At 43.1% G+C, this 12,549-nt stretch overlaps 1 protein-coding gene across 2 annotated transcripts; it reads left to right on the top strand.

Annotated features, from left to right (window-relative positions):
- The first annotated feature begins 900 nt into the window (after positions 1-900).
- Positions 901-9,541, top strand: daxx (death-domain associated protein). 2 transcript variants are annotated; one of them, XM_080484679.1, is made up of 11 exons: positions 901-1,038; positions 2,322-2,567; positions 2,781-3,230; positions 3,463-3,594; positions 3,699-3,815; positions 4,002-4,233; positions 5,177-5,340; positions 5,594-5,738; positions 6,168-6,705; positions 7,133-7,268; positions 8,525-9,541. In XM_080484679.1, the coding sequence occupies exons 2-11, from the start codon at positions 2,361-2,363 to the stop codon at positions 8,582-8,584; spliced, it is 2,181 nt and encodes a 726-aa protein (XP_080340805.1). In that variant the 5' UTR covers positions 901-1,038; positions 2,322-2,360; the 3' UTR covers positions 8,585-9,541. The 2 variants fall into 2 exon arrangements, with proteins under 2 accessions (XP_080340805.1, XP_080340806.1); XM_080484680.1 differs by having other exon boundaries at positions 947-954; positions 8,525-9,535.
- Positions 9,542-12,549: the final 3,008 nt, after the last annotated feature.

Here is a 12,549-nt window from a genome sequence, read left to right as displayed (position 1 = left end):
GACATCCAGGGTTGTTTTTTTTCATTAAAAGAATCAGCTGTTTATACACTTCTATTCCCAGTGAATCAATGGGAATTGAAGTGTTTCAGTCAGAATGGCAGTGATGCTCATTGATCTCATTGATGATGTAGTCAGTGTAAGCATTAGACAAAACTGTGAGTCGGAATCTGTCAAATCATACATTGCCTCAAAATGTTTTGGACATTTCCCCGTGTTTTCCTCCAGGAGGCATTGTAAAAATGACATACTATTTGAGTTGCGCTTATTTGTTCTTCAAAATGGCCACCTTGTTTAGATTTTGTAAGAAAAGGCTATGAAATTGAATCTAAATACTCCGTAATGTATTGGTATGTATTTGCAGTAAAACAAAGGATAAAGTTGTTTTAAAAATTAGTATTCACGGGTTATTATGCTTTTATTAGATCTGTCCCACACGAGATCAAATAGATCTGGATAACGTGACTTTGAGGCTTCTTGTTCGTCTTCTTGTCTTCTTGTTCTCGGCACTTGATTGTTGCTCTTGTGAGTTGTATGCCCACCTCCTGCTGTCACCTAATGTCACCTGTACACCACATGTCAAATTACTGCCACCAAGTGTACGAATAATGCAACAACAACCTGCAAGCAGTGGACATAAACATAAATGGCTCATGCAGGTGGACGTTCACCACACATAAATGATGATGATGATTATTATTATTATTGTTGTTGTTGTTGTTCTATTTTTTATATGGAGTCATAGACACATTGGCATTGAATGGAAATCGGTTTTGAATAATGTATTTTTCATATAAGTCAACTGAATTTTTGTTTTATTTGCGTCGTCATAATATGTCATCGGCAAATCGACCAATGAATGACCACGTTACTGGTCGTCCACGATTCTCTGAGCCAATCAGAGGCGTTGTTGCTGTTCAGACTTTAGCGGGTACACTTAGACCTCGAGTCGATAAGGTAGCTAAACAGATAAGCTTTGTTTTTGTACACAAATAGTCCATTAGCGTAGAATATCCGCTTTTTAAAAGAGGAATCGTGTCGGTGAGTCTAGTTAGTTTTGTAATAAAAACCAACGCGGCGAATTTAAAGTGACCTGTTTGTTCTGCCCACTAAGAAAAGTCCTGGCGCTAACTAGCTGCGCAATGCTAACGTTAGCTAAGTAAAAGCGGTGCTCTTTGTCAAACAGTTCGTGAAACAAGAGGGCAGTTTTGTTTTATGCAAACATTCACTCCCAACCGTTAGCGCACGTCTAGTCCGTGGTTCTCGGTGTAAAACACGTCCCCATGTTCAGATGCAGTTTCTGTTCGTTTCTTAAGTTTTTAGTTTGGGTTTAACGTCTTCTGTCGGTTCTGTCAGTGAAGCGTCAAACTTACAATCTCACGGTGTCAAAACTGTAAAATGCATCATTTAGGTACAACACTGACGTTTCCTGTGACAGGTTTGAAATGATAGTGACACATCGATGGTACAAAGTCTTTCTACTTGCATCGAAAGTACATTTAGTAGATGACCAGACTCACCCGTCTGGTGAGTTTCACAGCCATTGCAGTGATATAAAGCTTGAGTAGATTCACACTATCGATTATTTGGCTTTATGTCGTGTTGTTTTCATAGTTTGAGAGCTTTGCTTTCTTCATCATCATCATGAGACGTAACGATTACATTTGGCTGCACAAGTTTGAACCCAGACTGAAATACATTTTACACACTTTGACCACATCGATATGTCAACACCAGAGTTGCTTTCTACCACCTCCCAAAGAGGTCAGGTGACTGAAGCCCTTCCAGATGTTGTGTTTCCAGTTTGAGAAGATGTCACACGGAAATGTATAAGCTCTAAGAAGCTATCACTCGATGGGTACACTTTACTGTAGCCACTGAATGACACTCGGTGTGTTCACATAGTTTAGTCCAGCTTCAGTAAGATCATGGATATGTTGATCTTCTGGTTGTTACAGGTGGATATTTGTAATGTCCAATCACTTTGGACAGTTTTTGTTTCTTGTTTGTATTTAAAGTTTTTAAAATCTCAGTATATCAGAGGTTTCTCTAATACTCAGGTGGCCCCTGTGGTGTGAATTGTTTACAAGGCTGAAAGAACACTAATGAAAGCCTTGCGTTATTGATGTTTAGGCACAGCTAAATAAATCTTACTGTGGCGTTATTGATGTCGTAGCAGTGTAAGTAATCACAACTGTTTGCATGTCCACCATTGTACTCGAGATTTTATCATCTTGGATTTGGTAAGACAACAAGTCTGTTGGTTTCATAACCTGCTCTTTGAGTTGTGTTGATCTCTCCATGTTTGTGTTTCTTAACACCAGAAACAACCAAAATCTTGGACAGCCCTGGCTCCGACTTCGATGGCGGATAATATCATTGTTCTTGAGGATGATGAGGAGAGTCCTCCACCTGCCGCCTCTGCGTCATCTTCTACACCAGGAGCCAAAAAGATTTCACCCCTTAAAGCTCAGCTGCCAGTCGCCACTCACATTACACAGTCCCCTTTTGCTTCAGCCAAGAAGCACAAGCATGTTCTGCAAGCAGAGAATCAGAAGTTGTTCAGTGAGGTGAGATTACATTAAAAGCAACATCCCTAATACAAATAATTTTTCTCAAACTGTTCAGACGATCACCAATCACATTACACAGTCCTTGCATATGAGATAGATAATCTCCATCACAATGTCCTGCATGTGTTCTTCTTGTTTGTTCTGCACCTTTAGTCCACTGTTAATCCACAAACGGCTATATATTTCTTATTCCTTTGTCCTTCCCTCTAGTTTGTGGACCACTGCTCTGCTCTTACCAAGGATTGCCCTGAGGTGCTGACTTTCCTCCAAAACAAGCATGACAAGGCCTGTTCTGAGTTTCTGTCATCTGTGGAGTTCAGGAACACCCTTGGACGATGTTTGACTCGCGCTCAGGCCAACCACTCGAAAACCTTCGTCTACATCAATGAACTGTGCACTGTTCTCAGGCAGCACGGCACCAAGAAGAGGCAGGCCCTCACCAAAGTCCAGCCAGGGTCTTCTACCTCATCTACAAATACTCTGCAAACTACCTCTGTTTCACTCAAGAGTAAAAAAAAGACTCGAGGCACGACGAATGAGGAGGAAGAGGGGACAGATCTAACGGCAGAAGAGGAGAAACCTTCCACCTCAGGAGTGCGGGAGGACACGGAGGAAAATGGAGAAGCTGACAAAAAAGCTAAGAGGGCGTCCAGGAAACAGGTTCGTCTTGGACATATTTTCACTCGGCAACTTGATTATTCTTCATGTTTCAAAAGTTGCTTTAGTTTTTTATGATATTAACAGTAAAACATCAACATGAAAGCATTGCCCAACTAAATTTAGCATGCAGATCTTGAGTTCTTTCCAAGTTTCTTCTTTATATTCATCCTCTACTGGAAACTGGAAACTTCTTTTTTCCTAAAGCTTCATGTCTGATCTTAATTTCTTTCAGATAGCGTATCTGGAAAACCTGCTGAAAGTGTACAACGATGAAATCTACCGTCTTCAGCAGGCCGAGCTGAGCCTAGCTGAGATGGCAGCTGAGGACTCTTTATATATCCAGGAGCACAAACTTAAACGCAAGGTCAGTTTGATGTTTCCTCACTTTGGTAGTTATCCATAAGGATCCAGTTGTTGTGTGACAGCTTTTCACAACTCTCCTCTCTTTCTGCTCATTTTGTTTTCCAGATGATGAAGATTTATGAAAAGCTTTGTGACCTCAAGGGCTGCAACACACTAACGGGCCGAGTCATTGAACAGAAAATTGTGTACACTGGCACTCGTTATCCTGAGATCAACAAAAGAGTGAGCTGCCTCTTAATGATTTTGTTGTGTTTAACCGTGGAAAGCAGACCTGTGCAACACTTAGTAAAGTTTAGTGTTAGTGAGGCGCCTTGTGGTTGTGTGATACAGTCTGATGTGTAGAACAGGTTACAACATGCTCACTACACTTCTTCTTACGTGTTCTCCCGCCTGCCTTCTTCCTGTCAGATCCAGCGTTTCATCAATGGTCCTGAGGCCCGGGTCAACCCTCCAGACTACCAAGACATCCTCCAGCAGGTACTGCGTGCCAACGAGCGCCACAACTTGTGCTTGCCAAGAAAACAGCTGAACCAGATCGCTCAGGAGGCCTTCAGGGAGACCGGCAGCCGCATACAGGAGCGGCGCCACCTCGACCTTGTGTACAACTTCGGCTCACATCTCACCGACAACTACAAGATCGGTAAGACGTCAATACATGGTACACATGGAAATGTCTGCTCTGTTTTTAAGTTTTGGAGAGTTGACTCATGACTGCAACTATTCTGAATCACTACAGCTCAGAGATCAACTTTACCTTCGCAGCCGCACCGCACTCAGACCAAAAACACATCTAGGTCGAGTTAAATGAGGCCAGAGGAAAAGCACAGTTAGTGAAGCATCCATACTCCGCTTCGTGTTGACTTTGTAGTGTCAAAGCTGGTGTATGGAGTGAAGTTCTGGTGGTTGAAATGCTGCAGGACTGTTTTCACTTTGTTGTTAGTGTCACAGTTACATTGTTGTTTACACCATATTGCAAACAGGTAAAAAAAAACAAAGGGACTGAGCTGATCGGCTCAATTTACTGATCAATTAAAAATGGCTAAAATCAGTCCTGATTTTGGAGCCGATCAGGAAACCGCTATTTCCTTTTTGTGGTCGGAAAACCTTGATTCTTGGTGTGTTTATCTCTTGTTCATAAAGTCTATTGGATTGAATGAGTATGAACATGTCATGGAATCATCTGAGAATTTCCAGCAAATGTTGGAAGAAAGCAGTTTTTTAATCTGGCGATGCGTACAGGACAGCATGTTGGTGTTGTTTATTGGGTCGGGACTCAGGACTGCATGAATAGTGAATTAAACTGTGATGGCCTGTGGATTTACATTTTACAGGAGAACAAATGTCTGAAGTGACCTAAAATGGAGAGACTCATTTTTTTAAGCTCGTTTGATGAATATTTGATGCTCTGTTTTTGTTCTCTGAGTTGATGTGTCTTTAAATGTAATTTTCAATAAAAGAGAAGTCAATAGATTACAAGTTTTTTATATTATGTTACACTCCCCAATCCCTTCACATTCATTTCATCACTCATCTTTTTGGCACCAACCTCGCTCTGATCTCCCTTTCCCTGTGCCCATGTAAAGCCACTGATCCAGCTCTGGCGAACACTACTCTGAAGCACAAGCTGCGATCAAACCGAGAGATGGCCATGTCCCGTCTGGAGGAGGTCATCAATAAGTTTGCCGTCAAACAGGAAGACACAGAGGAGCAGGAGAGGTGCAGACGACAAGAGAAAGACAGCAAAGAGGTACAAGAAGGGAAACCCCCACAGACCCTCCGTGTTATACAGCTTTAAGTTTTCATGTGCAGAGAATGGAAGTGTCCGCTGTTAACAGTCTTTGTTACAGTTAAATAAATTGTTTAATGTAAAAACATGTAGTGAAACTATACCTGTCATGTTTTATGCCGTATGTGAAGACTTCCTGTTGCAGCCAGTTGAACGAGCGCTCCCAGAAATGTGTCGTAAACTAAAACAGACCTAAATGTTTTTTGTTTTTCAGGTCCGTAAAATGGAAAGCGAAGGGGTGAATGGAAAGGAGGAGGACGATGAAGAGGACGAGGATGAGGATGAAGATGAAGACGATCAATCATCAGATCCAGACATAGAAGAGGAGATCCAGGCCAGCACTCAGCAGGAAGGACCAGGTCGGCTTTTTCAAGCATGTTATGATTTTTACTTCATCTCCACTAAGTTCAGTTTGTTTAAATAAGCTTATTCACAGATTTACACTGCACATTTTTATTTTGTTTTAAGTTAAACTTTTCACAAGAAATTGAAATAAAAAGAAAAAGGTGCGGTGTAAATCTGCAAATCATCTGAAGGTTTCTTGGGTTTCCCAGGAGAGACATGCCCAAGACTTTATTGTAAACACTCTAAAAGCTTTCAGTCCAGCTCCCAGTGACTTTAATTTGAAGCTCAGGGTAAAAAAAAAGTTGTGGCTGTTGTTAATCTATCCTGATGTGCTGTAAGTGAACATCCATCCTTTATCAAATCACAAAAAAAATGAGAGTTGTGATGAGATTACAAGCAGTTAATGAAGAATTGGTGCTTTAATTGAATGGTTCCTCTCTTAGATGATGACAACGAGGATGACGAGAGTAACGAGGCGGAGTCGGTGCGTGGCGGCACCGACAAGGACGATCAGACTGATGATCAAACAGGAAGCCTTTCTGCAGACGAAGAGGAGCAGGTCACCAGTGTGCCCAGTCCCCTTTCTGAACAAGCGCACGTCTCCCCGCTGTCCGACGTCCCCTCCTCCAGAGAAAGCCCGAGCCAATCAGAGACGGCGCTCCCTGCTGATCAGAAGACTTTGTCTAATGGCGACGCCGCAGGAGCACAGCAGCACGCGGACTCGTCCAATCACATCTCAGTCAACCGCAGGAGCACTGCTCCAGTCGCTGAGGTCGCCACAGACGCTCCGTCCCCACCAGCCAACGGGCAGCCTTTGACCTCGCCGCCGTCAGTCACCATAGAGGAATGTGACACGCAGACGTCTAACGGCAAGTCGTCGCCGCCGTCCAGCCCGAGAACGACGAGGAGCCAGAAGAGGAAGAGGGAGCAAAGTCTGTCAAAGTCCTCCCAAGTTTCAGTGGCCACAATCATCCACGACATGTAAGTCATCCTCCACGAAGACATTGCTCGCTCTTTTTGAAAAGGTGTGAAAGGGTTTCCCGGCCAGCTTCTTTAACGTTCGTGCTTTTTCCTTCATGACATGTTCACACAAACGGCCTCAACAAACCATCGAAAACTACATGTATTTAACCCTAACCCTCCATGTTTGTAGATTAGACCTCTGGAGCTTTTCTCTGGATTGTCCAAACAGAAATTATCAATTTTAAGGAGCTTTAAAATGTCTTCGGGGCTTTGAAAATGTAAAATAATCCCAAAGGTGCATCTTTAACAGACATGTTTGTTTAAATCAGGCGTACAATTCTGTATTTCCTCATTCTCCACATAATGGTCCATGTGTTGCGAGTCATTGATGAAGTTTGTTGTGCTTGTTGGTCTTCCTAACCTGTTGGTTCCCTCTACTCCTCAGTGACGCCGACATCCCACTGGACATGGGCGTTTTCTCCTGCAGCTCTCCACATGAGGTGGAGTCCTCTCGAGCCGACACACCCACTCAGGACCTGGTCAGCAGCTCACAGCCGTTTCCCTGTGCCAAGAAAATGAAGGTGAGCAAACACACTCTAAATATATCTTTACACACACAAAATATCAATATGGCACTTTTCCATTAGAACCTACTCAGCCTGACTCGACTCGCCTCGCCTCAGTTTCATTCATTTTCCATTACAATATAGTACCACTTCGGTGTGGGTGGAAACATCAGAGCTTCTGTGTTGGATATCAGCTCAAATTATTAATATTACAAAATGTGATCATGCTTAACTGTCAAGATGTGCTTTACTATCCTGTGTTATGGTTTAACTGGTGCCCCTGTTAACTGGTGACTTCTGCTTTAAGCTGCTAGCAGCAGTTGATGTTAAAATAAGACAAACAAACGGTATGATACTTTAAACTTTAATGGAAATGCAGTTAAACAGCGTTCGCCAGGACAGCTATGGATTTCGGTCGGGTTTTTAACATTTGCTGTGACACGTGACGCTTGAAGAAGCCGGTTACCAGTTAATCCCAAACACCGATGGAATCCGTAGCTTGGAGAAATCCCGATATTCGTAGCGGGTCGCTCCGTTGAGCTCCTGCTGAATCCACTGGTCGGCAAACAGACAAAGAAACGTCTGCTCCTCTTTGCTGCTCCGCTGGGTTTAATTCTGTGCGTCTATCTCTGTGATCGGGTTTAAAAATGGCGGCGTGAATGAGCCGCTGTCATCTGTGTTGTCACGCGCCAGCCAATCAGTGGCCTGCCGTCTGCCGACATCACATTGTCTACTCGCCTCAGCTCACTTGGAACCTCGGCCGAGCAGGTTCTACGAAAGTACCTGGTACCAGGTACTAACACGTAGTGGAGAAGGCGAGTCGAGTCGGGCCGAGTTTTACTAGTGGAAAAGTGCCTATATTGAGGAAGACTTTTATGGGTTTTGACACAAACAGACATATTTCAGTGCAACAAGCAGCAAGAACCAGAGCCGCAAACAGGTTTCTATCCTGAGTGAAGAAACAAAAACGGAAAATGTGATGTTTTCATATTCTTTGAATCGAAATGAACTCTGTTTCGTTTACATAGTATTAACTATAACATAGTCAACTCACAGCACCAGTCAAGAAACATGAAAAAAACAATTTTAACGTGAAAAACTTCAGCAGAAGCAAAGCTGGAGGTGGAAAACGTGAGCCTGCACCGAGCTGTTCAGGAGATAATAAAAAGCGTTGGTCTGAGTAGAAGTGGAGCTCATATTGTTAAAACACAGATAAGTGGACGCGTGCTCTGCTTACGTGTCGATGACGTCCTCACTGCTTTTGTCTCCAGGTCAGCGTGGCGACCCAGTGCGACCCAGAGGAGATCATCGTCCTGTCAGACTCAGAATAAACTCCTCCACCCTTGAACTCTCACGAATGGACTCTGAAGGCTCTGGAGCGCCCTCATCTGGTGGTCCTGATAAATATGAACTGCAAACAGAATTCCGGTGTTGAGTTTTGTTTCAGAGTCATTCAGGGCTGTGGCGAACGCAAATTGTAGCTCACGTCGTTGGTCAGACGGGGGGGAAACGGGCAGTCATCCGGCAGCTCAGACGCGGCGCTGCGAGCTCCAGTGTGAGCTCTGAACTTCACTCGGTGTGTTTTCTCTGAGAGAATCGGTGCCTGGAGAGACTCGCAGCCCCGGGCGACGACTCTCTGTCTGCAGAGACTGGACAAGAGGAGGGGGCGTCCGCTCGCCACCAGTTTACATTTTGATATAATACGGATTGTTTTTCTTTTTACAAAGAGATGCAATGCTTTATTTGTGTCGGTATTTAAGATGAGGGATTGAGCCGTGTGTAGTTTTAATGTTAATGAGAGCTCGGTGAGACAGTTCCCATGTTATTCTACCAGTTTAAATGATAACTGTCCCAAACCAGTCCTGTTTCCAGGTTGAACCTTCAGTACTCGTCTGGAATAATTATTTCCTGTCCTCTGAAGAGATTGAACCAGTTACATGCTGCATATGAATCTGGCTGTGGGGCTTTTTGTCTCCATTATTCAAATGTGTGTTTCCCATTTATTGAACAATAATTGACTTGACAAAGTCACATTTCCAACTTTATTTTCTCCGTTGGTTTGACTACTGACTGGCTGCTGTCTAATGTACGACGACCATGGTGGTGTACGGGTCTTTTCTGCGTGAGTCCTTCAACAATCATTTCCACTTGAATAAAAATGATGGGAGTTTCTGCAGCGTCCTGGGCAGGAGTTAACTTTGCTACGATCTGTCTTTGCTCACAAAGGTGGTCAGTTTCTGTGAATTCTTTTTAAAATGAGAAAATAAAAAGTACATTTTACTAAAGTCTCTGCAGTTTGATATTTCTGGATGGTTTTATCCACCTGGAGGAGTCACCAATTAACATCCAATGAATGTTTCTGGACTGTGGGAGAACATGCAAACTCCACAGGGAGGCCGGCCGGACTCACATTATCTTACTGTGTGACGATATTTTCAACTTAATGTAGATGTCCTGACGGCGCTGTAAACTATTGTGACAAATACAGACTAAAGGCAGGAATTTTCAAATAATTTATTAATCCATCAGTTTGATACATGGCAGAGGTGAATAACGATGTGCTATAGTCTGTTACACTGTTTGTACCACTCAGGATTTACAGATGTCATTTTTCAGTTGAACAATCGTCTGGTCTGTCAAGACGTCGTGTACAAAAATAACTAAAATGCTTTCATCAGGTTTTCAGCACCAACTTCAAAAAGTCCTTTTTCTTTTCCGTCACACAGGAATGTTGAGCTTTCTCTCTTTCTGACTTTGTGGAAATGCAGGTGAAGCATTTCAACTCCTCCTGATGACTTCCCCTCGGCCAGCTGGGCTCGTTTCACACATTAACAGTGATTAAATCCAAACAGCAGGTTCTGCTTCTCTACTCAACTTTAAAGGGGTCATATTATGCAAAATTCACTTTCTAATGGTTTTCCAACAGTAATAACCGTCCGCATACCTGGGAATGATGCCCCAGAAGTGACGCCCCTGGCTTGTATAAATCTTTAAAAATTATGTTGCTCCAACCATCCATCCATCCATTTTCTCCCGCTTATCCGTTTCCGGGTCGCGGGGGTGGCAGTCTGACCAGTCACCCAGATCACATTGCACCGATTAAGAACCTTATTCCTGCGGGTGGTGAGCCCACGGTAAGTTGCTCCAACCAGCCAATCAGAAATCAAACCCTATATAGTGTCATTGGGGGTTTAGCCAATTCTAATCAAGGTAGACCCTCCCTTTGACTCCTCCCACAATTAGGCAGCTCTGCTCTGGCACATGGCACCATGAGAGGAAGAACTTCCTCCTCTTCCCAAGATGGGCATTTGTGGGCGGAGCCAGTCCAGCTCACACAGACACAGCAGATTCTGAATGCAGCTCCTATGATCCAATATTTTAAATTAAGGAAAAGCTGGATTTGGGGCAATAAACTTTGAATACAAAATGTTTGGACCAACGAGACCTTGTGAAAGTGTTGAAAAGCTGTATGATATGACCAGATATGGCAGAGATCAGGACCAAAATGGAAGTTTTGGAACTGGAGCACAAGATGTGGTTAAAATACACACTGCTGGGATGTATGGTGTGTTGTCTCCTGTCCACCAGGCGACACTCCTTTTAATGGGACCAAACTAGTGTGAACACAGCCAAAGAGCCTCATTCAACCAACACCTTCTTCTCTTGAAAATACTAAATTCATTCCCTGTGCGTGCTCCTCTGATTCCTCATCTACCTGCTCATGCCAATGCTATGAGAATGTTGGCACATTTCAAACTTCATACTTTACTAACACATGAAATCATCCTCTTGACACTCACACACATTATTCTGCTTTCGCTGAGCCTGAGCCCCAAACCTGCAGATCAGTCCTCAAACCGAACCTTCGCAGAAGGTAAAACATCAACTCTCCATGCAAACATTTCCAAGGGAGGTACTGTGTGATATTTTCCCCACCACTGTTCAGGTGAATTAGAAAAAGGATTATTACAGCTCTAACAACAACACTTCCGAGACACGAACACGCACGGGTTTCACTGCAGGTGTGAACATGAACCACAAGAGGGCGATCGTCTTTAGAAAAGTTTACCAAGGTGAGCGCCAATGAAGGAGAAGAGAGCCTCCTCGACTCTGTTTACTAAATAACACAAACTTTTATTATTGGTCATTAATTTACAGCAAACTGACAACAAAGACTCAGCTGCTCCCCCTTGTGGAAAACCCAGGACCTTAGACCCTGATCAATGATTTACCTGCTGTTTTTTATATTATCTGTTTATGTTCATAAACTATGGCTGAATCATTGAGTTGAAATGTGAAGCAAGACTAAAACTGAAAAAAAAGTTTTTTTTTTTATTGAAACAATGCAAAACAAACAGAAGTTAATTATGTGCTCCCTAAACACAGCACACAGGACAACACCACCACAACTAAGCCGCTTCACAAACTCATTTAAACCACAGAACAAAACCCCCGGTGGAGATGTCAAACTAGCAGGTTACATCTCTGCTTGTGTTGGTGAGTGAAAGCAGAAGAACTGAACTCTGATAGTAACAGCACCAATAATAATCTTCATGCTGATGAACTGGGAATCTGGATCATTCATTGGGAGAATTGTCACGATACTCTTGTCAATAATCAGTCACGGAAAATGTTGTCAGTGGATGTAGGGAAAATCAACATAAAAAGAATGGATCAGGTTTGGATCAGGTGGATGAAGTAGTTTGTATAGAAGATGGATAAATATACACACTAAAAGTTTCTAATGAGGTAAATTTGCTCAATTGCAAACCAACATGTTTATCAGTAATAACATGGAGGGAGCCAGTGTATTAATCTCTACATTTCTGCAGCAATGAGATCCAAATCCTTCGGCACCAAGCAGGACGAATGCCGACTTCTGCGAGTTCAGCGCCCGATTCACTCACCGATACAAGAAAAATTAAAACAGTGCAGGGACTGAAAAGGAACACATTGCAGAAACATGTTGCACGGAAACAAAACAAGTGGGTTGTGTGCAGAGCAGCTACTGCAGAAAGGAGGTTTTCTGGATTCCAGTCCACTGAGTGGACCATGCAGAGGAGGTACTGTGTGTGGCTGCCTTTGACTGTCATATACTTCTGAGGAAGCAGACCCAGTTCTGATAGGAGCATGGTGTGTATATATATATATATATTTCTCTGTATTTACAGTAACAATAACTGAAAGCAGCAGAGAAGCAGTAAATGAGTCACGTCCTCCACTCAGGACGCCGAATAATTCTGCCTTTAATGTAACTCTTGAGAGGCAGAAGTCACAGAGTTCTTCTTGGTCTGAG

The sequence above is a fragment of the Lipophrys pholis genome, assembly GCF_963383615.2.
Source record: "Lipophrys pholis genome assembly, chromosome: 17".
Lineage (NCBI taxonomy): Eukaryota > Metazoa > Chordata > Actinopteri > Blenniiformes > Blenniidae > Lipophrys > Lipophrys pholis.
This window is presented reverse-complemented; position numbering and strand designations above follow the sequence as displayed.